This window comes from Micropterus salmoides, unplaced genomic scaffold, assembly GCF_014851395.1.
Source record: "Micropterus salmoides isolate LMB-PRFRI ecotype aquatic unplaced genomic scaffold, ASM1485139v1 Ms_hic_scaffold_30, whole genome shotgun sequence".
In the NCBI taxonomy this organism is placed as follows: domain Eukaryota; kingdom Metazoa; phylum Chordata; class Actinopteri; order Centrarchiformes; family Centrarchidae; genus Micropterus; species Micropterus salmoides.
This window is the reverse complement of record NW_024042262.1, coordinates 11,532-24,491: the sequence shown is the minus strand read 5'-3', so window position 1 is coordinate 24,491 and position 12,960 is coordinate 11,532. Positions and strand designations below refer to the sequence as shown.

At 37.7% G+C, this 12,960-nt stretch overlaps 1 protein-coding gene across 1 annotated transcript; it reads left to right on the top strand.

The window, feature by feature from the left end:
- The first annotated feature begins 7,362 nt into the window (after positions 1 to 7,362).
- On the top strand, positions 7,363 to 12,198 carry LOC119883750 (galactose-specific lectin nattectin-like). The gene is made up of 7 exons (XM_038694385.1): positions 7,363 to 7,495; positions 7,977 to 8,042; positions 9,830 to 9,851; positions 10,384 to 10,478; positions 10,682 to 10,816; positions 11,538 to 11,649; positions 12,003 to 12,198. Exons 2-7 carry the CDS (start codon positions 7,977 to 7,979, stop codon positions 12,068 to 12,070), a joined length of 498 nt encoding a protein of 165 aa, XP_038550313.1. The 5' UTR covers positions 7,363 to 7,495; the 3' UTR covers positions 12,071 to 12,198.
- Positions 12,199 to 12,960: the final 762 nt, after the last annotated feature.

The following is a 12,960-nucleotide window of genomic DNA, read 5'->3' as shown; positions in this document are numbered from 1 at the left end:
AGGTTTGCAAAGTGAAAAAGCCCAAAGTCAGTTCCCATCTCCCTCAGAAAGCTCTGCTCTGAATTGCCTGAAAACAGCTCGTTTGTAGTCCAGCCCTTCACTTCCTTTACTTGTGACGTCACAATGACAACGCGTAATAAAGCTTGCCAAGCGGCTAGCGGGGGTCAGGCACGCCCTCAAACCAAGCTAGTCTGAGCGGAGGCCCTTTGGCTCGACTCGCCTTTGTTTGGTTTTCCATTGTGGAAATGTTGCACCTGTACCTGCTTCCAGGTATTTTTTTTTTTATCACCTCACCTCCGTCGAGGTTCCAAGCGAGCTGAGGGATACTAACATGTAACGTGAAAACACGACAGACTGTTGATTGGTCAGAGAGAATATTCACTGCATCATCATTGCGCCAGACAGAGGCCAGCGACAGAAAGTTTTAGATTTTTTTAAGTTTTGAGGTGAGAAATCAGCTGTGTAGATTTCGAATATTGACAGTTTCACGAGAAGTGATGGCGGAACAAAAATGTGCTTGAAAATTATCGGACTTGAGGAGCTCCGCAAGTGGCTGCGGGGGAAGCCTGAACGTCTGAAAGGTTTTGAACTTCGCATAGAAGCCAACTCACAAGCTGTAAAAGAAAACAAAGAAGAAATTGAAATACTCAAGGGACCAATTGAGGTAATGAAGAAAGAAAACTGCTTCTTGAGAGAATTGAGCCAGGAAAATGCAAGATACAAGAGAAGATGGAATCTCAGACTGATGGGCCTACCTGAGAAGGAAAATGAAGACACCAAGGAAGTTGTGGTCGGACTCCTAACCAGGGTGATTCCGGTGGCGGTGGATAAACTCAGAGAAATGGTTAAAACGGTTCATCGCCTGGGAAGGAAAAATGATGCTGCAAATAACAAAATGCCAAGGCCCATCATCATCCAGTTTGCAACACGGACGGCCAGGAACGATATCTGGAGGAAATCCAAAGAAGCAAGTGTGTGCAAAGAGCTGAATATCCATTTCAGGGAAGATTTCTCCAAAGAAGATCGCGAAGCCCGTGCAAAGTTATGGCCAAAAGTCCAAGAAGCCAGACGCAATGGTAAAAAAGTTTTCTTGAAAGAGGGGTACGCAATAATTGATGGACAGCGAATTGAGCCCTGATGCATGGACATGGAGATGTGTCTTAAAGCTGAGGTAACCTGTAAATGGTCGAGGTAGTCAAAAAAATAAATAAGTTACAGTATTTTGGTTGTTGCTATAAAACTGTTTTGTAGGACAACAAACTCATTCCTGCGCTAATTAATGTTAAATAGCGCATTCAAAGAAGAAGGTTAACCGGAGAGCAGTATAGAGGTCTGTTTCATTTATATCCTTAAATATTAGAGGTTTAAAAAATATTGTTAAACTCAAAGCCATTTTTTTATTTTGTAAAGAACAAAAAGCAAATTTTATTTTTTTTGCAGGAGACTCATTCAGGAATAGCAGATGAGAAACAAACAAGAAACAACAGTTTGGAGATTACTTTTTTTTTTTCTCATGGAACTCAGCAGGAGTAATGGTGCTAATGAACAGAGTTCCAGGCAAGGTAATTGAGCACAAAAGTGACACAGATGGACATTGGCTTATGGTGATAGTGGAGATATTTGATCAGAAATTGATCTTACTGTGCGTATATGGTTACAACAATAGAATCAAAAATAGAGTCACTTTGGAAAGACTAGTCTTACAAGAGTAGGCTCATAAATGAATGGAAAACTACTTATGAAACTGAAAAAAATTATATTAGGAGGTGATTTCAACATACCATCTAACGCATGGCTAGACAGAACACCAAGAAGAGGACAACAACCTGAATTGAATGACACTGGCATCACTAACAGTTGATCACTGGAGGACATCTAACCCCACCACCCAAAAATACACATGGGTAAATCCTTCAGATAATAACCAATGTTCTAATTAGACTACTGGCTGATTTCTCAGATAATGCGCAAAGATGTCTTAAAATGCGAAATTTCAGCAGCACCTCTTACTGACCATTATATAATTAGTTTGTCACTGCAGATATCACAGCAAACACGGTTATCAGAAAATATCTGGAAATTTAACAATAACTTATTATTGGATAGTAGCTTTTTTAAACAAGTTAAAATCCTTTATCAAAGTGTTAATGAGCTTGATATGTCAAGTATGAATAAATGGGAATGGTTCAAAAACGAAATTAAACAATTAGCAATTGAAAAAGGGAAAGAAATTGCAGTAATAAGAAAATGCAAACAAAAGAATTGATTAGTAAAATAAATATGTTATGTAGTAATCAGAGGATAGCAGCTGAAGAAGATGCTGAACTACGTAGCTTACAAACTCAGCCGGATGACATGTATTTGGAAAGAGTTAATGGTGCATTTGTACATCAAGAGCAAGATGGCTTGAACAGGGAGAGAAGAATACATCATACTTTTTCGGACTAGAAAAACAAAGACAAAGCAAAAAAAGAATAAATAAACTGAAGAAGAATGATATTATTATTGAAGATCCAAATCAGATACATCAAGAAATATGGAAGTTCTATAATAATCTTTACAAATCAAATTTCAAAAGAGTAGAATGTGATCTTCTTTTTGAAACAACAAAGATAAACATTAAAACACTGGATCAGGAGGATAAGGAGTATTTAGACGAAGACCTAACAATAACAGAAATTGAAAAGGCACTAAAACAGATGAAAAATGGTGAATCCCCAGGAATTGACGGGTTAACATCAGAATTCTATAAACATTTCTGGAATGATATTAAAGAACTGCTATACAAAGCCCTTTCAGAGTTTATAAGAAAAGGTAGTTTATCTCCTACAATGAAAACAGGATTGATAACCCTTCTTTCTAAACCCAATAAGGACGTTCTGAAACTTGATAACTTCTGTGTAATGATTACAAACTGTTAGCTGTGGTGTATGCAAATCGACTTAAACAGGTTCTTGCCAAATTGGTTGAGTTTCAGTCAGCTTTCATCAAAGGTAGGCATATTCATAATAATGTGAGACTAATATTGGATACGCCTGACTACCAATCTCTCCTAGAATCGGACAGTCTCATTTTATTTATTGATTTTTTTTAAAGCCTTTGATTCCATAGAACATGCCTTTTTATTACAAACACTAAAAAACTTTGGATTTGGAGATAAAAAATTATTGAAATGTTCTACAATGATATAATCAGTTATATTTCTTTGAATCCAGGACTGACCCCTAGAATAAAAGTGTCTCGAGGAATAAGACAAGGGTGTCCAATATCACCAAAACTCTTCATTTTAAGGACTCAGATATTGGCCTACCTAACTGTAAATCATCCAGAATTTAAAGGGATTAAGGTTTTTGAGTATGAATTTCATTTAAGTCAATTTGCAGATGATACGGTATTCTTCTTAAAGGATAAGTCAATATTTAAACATAATGTAAATCTTCTCCGGGGCATCAGGCTTAAATATAAATCTAAACAAATTTGAATTACTGTACCAGTGCTCAGACAAACATATATCATCCATCCCCGTTAAACATGAAGTTAAATACCTAGGCATAAACTTAATAAAAGAAATAAAAGAAAGAGAAAAAAGTAATATAAACGAAAAATTTAAATAATATGAAAAAAAAATTAAATCATTGGTTGATGAGAGATCTGTATATTTTTGGTGAAATATGCTGTCCAAATCTGAGGGTATCTCAAAATTGGTTTATCCATGCCAAGCTTTGTATAGCTCTCCCCAAAACATCAAAAAAGCGAATTCTGTAATATATCATTTTATATGGCGAAACAAAATGCACTATATAAAAAAATCACAACTGGTCAGAGAAAATAACAAAGGAGGTCTGACAACACTAGACTTTGAATCAATGGTAGGAGTGTTTGGAATAAATTGGATCAAAGCCTTTATGTCACATACTGACTCAATTTGGTTTCATGTCCTCAGAATCATATTTAAGAAAATGGGAGGGTTAGAATTTTTGCTAAAATGTGACTTTGAAGTTAATAAACTACCTGTGAAGGTGTCAGAATTCCACAATCAAGTACTATTCTACTGGAAGATGATATTTTCCCACAATTTTACTCCACATGGCTCCACCTTGTGGAACAACAGAACAATCACTATTAATAGGAAAACCTTATTTAACCCATTTTGGTATGACAAAAATATTATTTTTGTAACAGACCTGATGGATGACAGTGGCAAGATGCTTCAGTTTAATACATTTAAAGTCAAAATCCATTGCTCATACAAGAAATATAGCAAAATATGTAAAGTAATACCACTTCCTCTTGTGAACTTAATCCAAAACACACTCTTACTATCAAACGTACAAGTAGTCTTGCCAGAATTAAAGATCGGACAAATGCAAATCAGCAATAGGAAGTGCAACAATAAAGCTATTCGCATAGCCTTCACCCATACATTTTTTTATGATTATGCAAAAAAAGCAAATATTAAAACAATAGATAATAAACTAATAATCATAGATAAATATTTAAAATACCTGAAATCGCCGATTTCTCCAAAAATAAAAGAAATGCAATTTAAAATTATTAATGGGTATTATCCAGCCGCCCAGAAACATTGCGAAAAAGATTCAGATTTGAGGTTGACCTCTGTTGTTTCTGTCTGGTGGAGCCAGAAACTACTGAACATCTTTTCTTTTCGTGTCAAATTACATTACAGTTCTGGCAAAACGTGAAAGACTGGATTAATGTCAGAATAAAGAACATAAATAACTTTAAAGCACAGCAGATTTTACTATACAACGATAACCTGTCCAAGGATATATGTGAGATGGTTAACATTATCATAATTATGGGAAAATATCACATTCACGCATGCAAGTGGAAGAAGCAAAAACCTATGTTGAATTGTTTCAGGAATGAATATAAGAAATATTTATCTTCCCTACAAGTACTGTCGGATAAACACCAGCCAGTGCAAAAATTGTGTCACACTATGCTGCAATATTTAGTGTTTAATTAACGATAAACAGATACATATCACCTGGATTACCTCTGTTATAGGTCTGGAGTGATAACTGGTGTTCTCAGAACTCAATGTAACTTATCTGTAGTTATATACAAGCACCAATATGTCTACACTTGAGATAGTTTTTGTTTTCGTTTTCTCTGGTTGTTTATTGGAAAGGGGAAAAATCTACTACCTTTCGTAGGTGTAACAAGACTCTCAAAACTACAATGTATGACATAGTAAAGTTACGGTGACACGGAAGGAAGAGCTGAACAATAACTGTTGAATGAATGGAAATAATGTGCCTTAATGATAATTTCATAATTATCTATTTTTGTTTAAATTTTCTATTTTTTGTGTCCTAAGTTGACCTAACATGTAAATTTACTATCACTAGTATTGTTGTTATTATTTTTAGTGGAGCCTTGCTGTTCTCTTATGTTTGTATGGTTTTGAAGAATGCAAATAACTTCCTGATGAGATTTTGTACAATTGTGAATCGTAAATAAAAAAATAAAATAAAAAAAACTGTCTATGGTACTATCTCTGATTTGGATCACACTATCTTGTTTCTTACGATCCGCCCTTTTCTGCTTCTGATTGGCTAGTAGTCCTTACCTGGGAACTGCTCATGTGCAACTCCCAACAAAGATTTTGTACAAGTAAGATGCATCACTCTGTAGCTCAAGAGCATAGCGTTCAACACACAGGGTGAAAAGAGGAGCTGCAGCAATGTAAATGCTCGTACTTGTATAGCACCTTTCTACTCTTTTCGACCACTCAAAGCGCTTTTACACTACATCTGCATTCACACACTGAGCCTAAGTGCTCAAACAGAAACTAACATTCACTCACATTCATACACTGGCGGAACAGCCACCAGTGAATGAATGAACCGCCGACCTTCCGATTAACGGCCAACCCGCTCTACCTCCTGAGCCACAGCGGCCCCAATGTGCAGTATGAGAAAAATATGGTGTTTTTTGAAAATTAAACCATGTAAACCTGTTCTGGTACAACCCCTAATTAAGATTTTGAACTTGAAAGTCAGCACACCTCTTTAATATTGCTTAAAAAAATCACCCTTCCAGTCGAAACCCATGTCTGTACTTTAATATTTGTGGGGATCCTATGGCAATAATTAATTAGCTGTTTGGGGATTTGAACTCCTCACCTCTTGCCTCAGTTACACCAGTAACATTTTTTAAGGAATGGTCAAAATTGCATCAAAATAATTCCTACTAGAAAATTGGAGAGAACAGTCTTAATTTAGCAAACATTTGGGATGTAGGCCAACCCTTAATCTCTTCCACAGCGGTGCCAGCAGTGACTTTCCTTCTGCTTTTCAGCCATAAGAAGAACTACATAATGTTTCCCAAAAGGGATTCCTAAAGTAATTATCTGTGTTGCTGTTGTAAGTAATCACAATGTAAATAGTGTTATGACCCTGGGGTCATATTTTGTTTTCTGTTTTATCTCCCCCCTGCAATGTCAGCTGTTCTCCTCCCTTAGAGTGTGTGTATGCAGGTAATGGAGAACAGGTGGGCACACTGGATTGGTCCTGCAGAGCTGATTGGAGTCTCCTGATTGGTCACCTGGATGACAGCAGCTATCTTAAGCCCCACTGACAGGAACTCCTCTCTCTCTCTCTGCCATTCCCAACCTGAGCCTGTGTACTGAGTGTTATGTCTGTTAGTCATGAGTAGAGCACTGTTGTGATTAGATGAGACTTTGTAAGTGAATCTGTGTAGCTTAGCTCTGTAATTCTGATTGTCGTTGACAACCTTGTTTTGTTGGCTATAGCCATTTTTGTTGTTATACAGATATTTCTTTGTTGTGTAGGAGTAAGAAGCCCTTTTTGTTTGCACCCTTTTCTCCTGTTTTTGAGATTAGAAGCCTAGTTTTGAGCTTTTCTTTACTTTCTGTTTTGGTTTAGGAAAGTTTTAGTTTTCTGAGATTGTTTTGGTTGTTGTTGTTGTTGTTGTTGTTGTTTTGGGCACTGGTCATCTCTGAAGCTAATAAAACTGCTAAATTGTATTTCCTGTGTTCTGGCCCTGTTTGGGAACGGGAGGAGTGGGAAGCCACATCTTTATGTTACATCCAAGACAACCCTAGACCTTAGGACGTAACAATAGGTCAACACGTTGATCATGAAATTGGTATATAATATGTTGATATTAGAATTAAATTTGACCAGGAACACCCCTATGTGCTGTAGGTGCAGTGTACTTAAACAGTTACCACCCTTGTTATTGTTTCAGTATCATGTGCTTAAGCTGCTCTAGAAAATAACCACAATGTTTTTTTAACATTGTTTAACGAACTGTTTAACATTTATTCAAGGCTGTGGCAATAGCTAAAACAATTCACAACATAAATTAGTCGTGTCCTGTGATCAGTGCATGACATGCAAGCTAAGGAACCAAAGCACCCAGAAAAGATATATAAGGACTGAGTTCCCTTTTCCTAGACATCCTGCTACCTGCTACTGCAACTTCATCTGATCATCACTACAAGGTAACGTTTTATTTCTTGCCTTTCCCCACAGCACCAGCTTCAACCAGATGCGTTTGACAATGATAAATGTAGAAATAAGACTTGACTTGCCCTGACTTAGTAGTAGTTCTTCCAGTGCTACATTTCTATGAAACTTGTCCCACATATTTGTATATCTCAAAAGTGTTACTTTTCATTTCCCAACTCTTGGCACAGAGAACAGGTAAATTCTTAAGCAATAGCTCACGACAGGCCGTGTAAACGCTTATTATTTCACAGTTAAGGGGTGTTTTTCAGCCTGACGTGAAGCTCACAGCCTGTCGTGAGCTCTTGCTTCAGTGTTTTTGTCCGTTTTCATCTCTTTTGAGTAATCTAACGTTACTTTCTAAAGTTACTTTGTGCTGAGTGACAAACTTACACCACTACTATGAACCAATCAGATCGCTTGACTGAGCTACCCGTTTTATAACTGTGAATTAACTTCTCTAATGTCTTTACGCAGATGGCCTCAGGTCTTCATTTCATTGGGCTCCTCTGTATGACCAGTGGGCTGTGGATTGGAGCAAATGTAAGTAGAGTTTTTAATACATTTGTTTTATTTATAACAGCTATATTAAACCCTTGTGTTTTTTTTAACATTATTAATATATCAGCAGCAGCAGTGTGACATTCTCACTTTCTGTCCCTATTTTCTTCACATTAATTACCAGTGCAACAAGAGGTAGTGACCCATACAGATTCGGGGGGGCTTGTTTTATTGAAAACACGGCAAAATCCTAATTTAGTCTATTAAATTAAGTGATCTGAGTGGTAGTAAAGCATAAAGGAGGTACTCCACCCTGCTTTACGTTATGTGATCAAATGGCAATGTTCCAGCAAGCAGGTTCAGTAATATATTTACCCTCTTACATTTGTAATCAAGGACTTGAATAGGGTTTTATGCTGATATGGTTTCAGATTTGATGGGAGAAGGATACTGTACTAAAAGAAGCTGTCAGTTCAGGTTTGTTTATAGTGTGCCAATTTATAACAAAAGTTCTCACATTTCCTATAGAGCAGGTCTGGACCTTACTCTTTGTAATATTATCTGCACAGACGAAACAATTCCCAACATGAGCAAGCAGGTGATGGAGGCAAGGAAACACTCTGTTTAAGGAGGCAGAGAAACCTTGAACAGAACCATGATTCAGGGTGAGCGGTCCCCGGTTGGTGGCGAGAGAGCGAGTGAGGGCGGGGAGGAGCCAATGCAATATCCACACAGAAATGCAAACAACAAAATTAACTATCGTAGCAGGAACATGGAGGCAGCAGGTGACTCGCAGCCACAGATCCAGACTCCACAGCTCCAGAGCCAGAAACAACTGCTAAAAGTGACAGGAGAGAGAGACGTAGAGAAAGAGTGGAGAGAAGAGTTAGTGCATCATGGGAAGTGCAAGTCCCCTGCAGTCTAGGCCAATAGCAGCATAACTAAGGGATGGTTCAGGACTCACTTGAGCCAGCCCTAACTTCTAGCTTTGTCAAATGATGAATGTGGTAAAAAGCAGACTGTCAAATGAGACTGTATGGTTGATGTTGCTCCACTCGTTTCTGCTGCCTCACATAGGTTGTAGCGAGAAGGCAATTCCTCAGATTTGTGGTGCTTGTAGAGTAAAGCAGCTGCTTTTCACAGTCGGCAAACAGCCTTTTTTTTGTTGGTAGTATTGTAGTAGAACCCAAAGCACTTCTCAGAGGGTTCAGTGTCCTCATTTATCAGCACGGCTTTGCTGGTTAGTGTCATTGCAAACTACCTCAAACAGTCTGTTTTTTATAGCTCAAATATTTTATGTTTTTTGCGACATTTGAATGAATTTCTATAAAGTGACAGCACCAATAGGCATGCAGTATCATACCAGTTGCTCCAATAACAAAGGAAAACTCTCAGTTGAACAGTATTAATTTCTAATCAGTGGCGTAAGTACTTTGGTGCAACTGGGGCAATGCACCGGGGCCCAGATAATTACAAGGGCCTGTGAGGGAAAGCTACAATTGTTTGTGATCAGATGCCATCATCCATTCTTTCATACTGTGTTTGCATAATGAGCAGCTTCTCCGGATCACTATTTGTTCGTATTGACACACTGTGTCAGCTACTTTGCGTTGATTTGTTACTTGCTAAAGCTGTATGATTTGCCTTTGGCCCTTCGGCTGCTGTCTGTGTTGCTGATCAGAGGCTGCAGGTTTGCATTTGGGTGGATTAGTTGTGTGTCTACACGCCTGTCTATACACAAACATTCTTTTTGGAGAGAAAAAATTGCACTGGGGCCAATCACAATTATGCTACACTGCTGTTTCTAATGCTGTGTTTTACATCCACAGGCGCAATGTGGAAAGAAATCAGGTTGGTGCTTATATATTATGGAAGTGATTGCTCGAAATAGATAGCTTGCACTGTGTGACCAAAATCAATGTAACTGCTGAGTTTTATTTGTTTTTTAACAGTTAACAGTTTCCGCTCTATTTGAGTTCTTGTTCCTGCTTTACTAAATGGATGAAAGGGCCTAAGCTCATTTCCTTTGTTGTTTCTCAGTTTTGTATGATTTTGTAATATCAGTTCCCAGATGCTGAGGTTTCTTGTAGACTTTAACTACAAACAAATTGGGGAAGACAGATTCAGGGTTCTTGTTTGTTGAACTCCTCAGTAAAATCAATAGGAGCTTTAAACCAACATTATCTAGTTTCACTTCTCTGTAATGTTTGCCATGCCAGTCAGATTAACTGATGATGGCATTATTGAGCAGCAACGATTAATCAATTGAAAGAATATGAACTGCCAACTTTTTTGAAAAGGGAGTAATTGTGGAAGTAGTTTGTCAAGCAAAATGCCAAACACTCGCTATTTTAAGGGTTTTAAGTTGACAATTCTTTTATAGGTGATTGCCCTGCGACCTGCCCAACTGGTTGGATTCCTTTTGGCCAAAACTGCTTCCTGTTCCAGTTGGGTGAAATGGACTGGGCTACTGCAGAGGTACTTTATGAACAGTTCAAATCCCACCCTGTCTTTATTGGCATATCCTCTAAAACCAGCTTGCTGTTATAAGGCAGTCGAAGAAACCCTCATTTGTTAATATTTATTTATATGGCAATGTTTTTACAACTGTCTGATTGTAAAAGTAACGTTGTGTCCATGTGGTGGTGATGTGGGTTCAAACTCCTTGTCTTCCTCATCAGCGTTTCTGCACTTCTCTTGGTGGGAATCTGGCCTCCATTCAAACCCCAGAGGTGTACGCCGTCATCAGAGATCTGATTTTCAGATCGACTAACTCACAAAAAGCAACTTGGGTCGGAGGCTACGATGCAGCGAAGGTAAGTGTTTTATCAATAAACTTGATCTGTTTGGTAGTTTAAAAAAAGGCTGGCAGGTGTGATGTGGTTTACTAACACCTTTTTCATGAGCTTAATAATAATCAGTTAATCTCACTGAGATGTCTTTTGCAAGAGAGACCTAATAAAGCAATAAAGAAATAACTACAAAGAAAAGAAACAAAAGTAAAATATACAAGTGTGTATGTCTGAATACATACATAAATACATATAGTGTATAACCAAGTTTTATATTGGTTCTGTGTTTTCTGTTTTATTTTGTCAGTGTGTTGTATGCTTTACTTCCTGTTTTATTTTGTAGTGTTCTGCCTCTTGTGATGTCTTGCTTTGCTTTCTTGTCATTTGCATGCTCCTTTACTCTGTCGGTTTGTTAGTTTATGTCGTTGAGTATCTTTCCCTCGTTATGGATTTATTCTGTTATGTGTGGATTTATTCTTGAACTTTGAACCAGTTACATTTATGTTTGTACCTGTCTTGGTTTATTTCCTGGACTGCCTGCATCTTCTTTCATTTGTAAGATACCACCTGGAGTTAATAAACACCACTAACTGCATCTGCTCTTCTTAAGTGTCTGCATTTGGGTGTCTGAATTTGACAACCGTTAACAATTGCTTTGGAATGGTGACAGATATTTCTGCAGTGGGGATGTCCGCACTTTCTGCAGATAGAAAAAGTAAATTGACCCTTTATTTATTTTTTTCAGGAGGGTGTGTGGCTGTGGAGTGATGGTTCCAAGTGGGACTTCAAAGGCTGGGCAGCCGGGGAACCCAACAACGTTGGCAGAAATGAGAACTGCATGCACATTAACTTTGCAGGTACAAACTGATCTGCTGTTCTAATGACTGGAAGCATGTGTGACGAGGTGGAGCTGTGCTGGGTGTGCATGACTGCGTTAGAGACTCCTTCTGGCTCTGGTTGGATGTTTTGTTCAGGGGACGGTGGATTCTTGCAATTGGCATTACGAGCAGTAGAATGAGGCAGAAAAACCTGAATTTTTGTTTTCACAGATTATCTGTCTCATGTACCACTGTCATGATGTAGTGACAGTTTTACCAAATATGATAAAAGAATTCCCAACTGCATCTTTAACTAGTAAAAGGCAAACAATGTTATTGTAAACTTCGTATCAGAGGCCTCTAATGTGCTGTTATTGTATATATTTCTACAGGAAGAGATTATGTCAACGATTCCGACTGTGCTAGTAAGAATTCTGTTATTTGTGCCAAACGCCTGTGAAGATCTTCATCATGTGCTGACACATCTGCCCTGAGGATCTCAAGCCTTGATGACAGTGCTGGAAGACCAATTGACAGTTCTGATTTTATTTCAGTTGATTCAATCAATAAATGTATCCCGTTCAGCAACCTGTCTCACCTCTTTGTAACTCCGTCTCATGCACCAAAGCTCAATATTTCTATAAAACAGTTTTTGAACATTAACTATCAATAGATTTTACTTCAGATTGTGATTTCATATCAGAATATATATATATATATATATATATATATATATTCACATCCTATACATGTACACAAACAAACTGTAAAACAATCACAGATCACATCTCTGAAAAAAATAAGTTGTCAGTCTTCCAGTGAATTTTTCTACACCAATTTGTGGTGTAAATATTTTTATTTATGTGAATGGAAATACTCAATTTAGGTGGCAGGTAATAATTCAAAAGCTAATCTACTGCTTTCAGATATGTTTCTTCTGTAGATCAACTTTTCTCAGGCAATTTTATCCCTGCTGATTCAGCACACATGCAGCACAGATACATGATTTAGCCTTCCCTCTTCTTTTTGGCTCCTGGACTTTCATAGCTCCTGTGTTTCAGCAGGTTTTCATTCAAAACATTCTGCACATTCAGAATCTCTCCCACATATCTGTGTTCTCTGACAATTCGAGAAAAAAGTGATAATATTACAAGACTAATATTATCATTTAAAGGGAATTCAAAATATTTAAAAATATTTTACCTGCCGTATACTCTCTGTAATGCTGTGCATTACGTTATTGCGCCGCTGGTAGTTTCCCTGTCAGACAGTTTGACCGACACAGTTTGGGACTGCATGTTGCATGTGAAACTGAAAGTAACTGAAAACACTTCTGATCAGGCAGAAATC

Coding starts and splice junctions, on each gene's coding strand:
- LOC119883750 (XM_038694385.1), top strand. CDS start 7,977: ATGGCCTCAGGTCTTCATTTCATTGGGCTCCTCTGTATGACCAGTGGG. Junction 8,043..9,829: donor GGCTGTGGATTGGAGCAAAT/GTAAGTAGAGTT, acceptor TTACATCCACAG/GCGCAATGTGGAAAGAAATC. Junction 11,650..12,002: donor CATGCACATTAACTTTGCAG/GTACAAACTGAT, acceptor ATATTTCTACAG/GAAGAGATTATGTCAACGAT.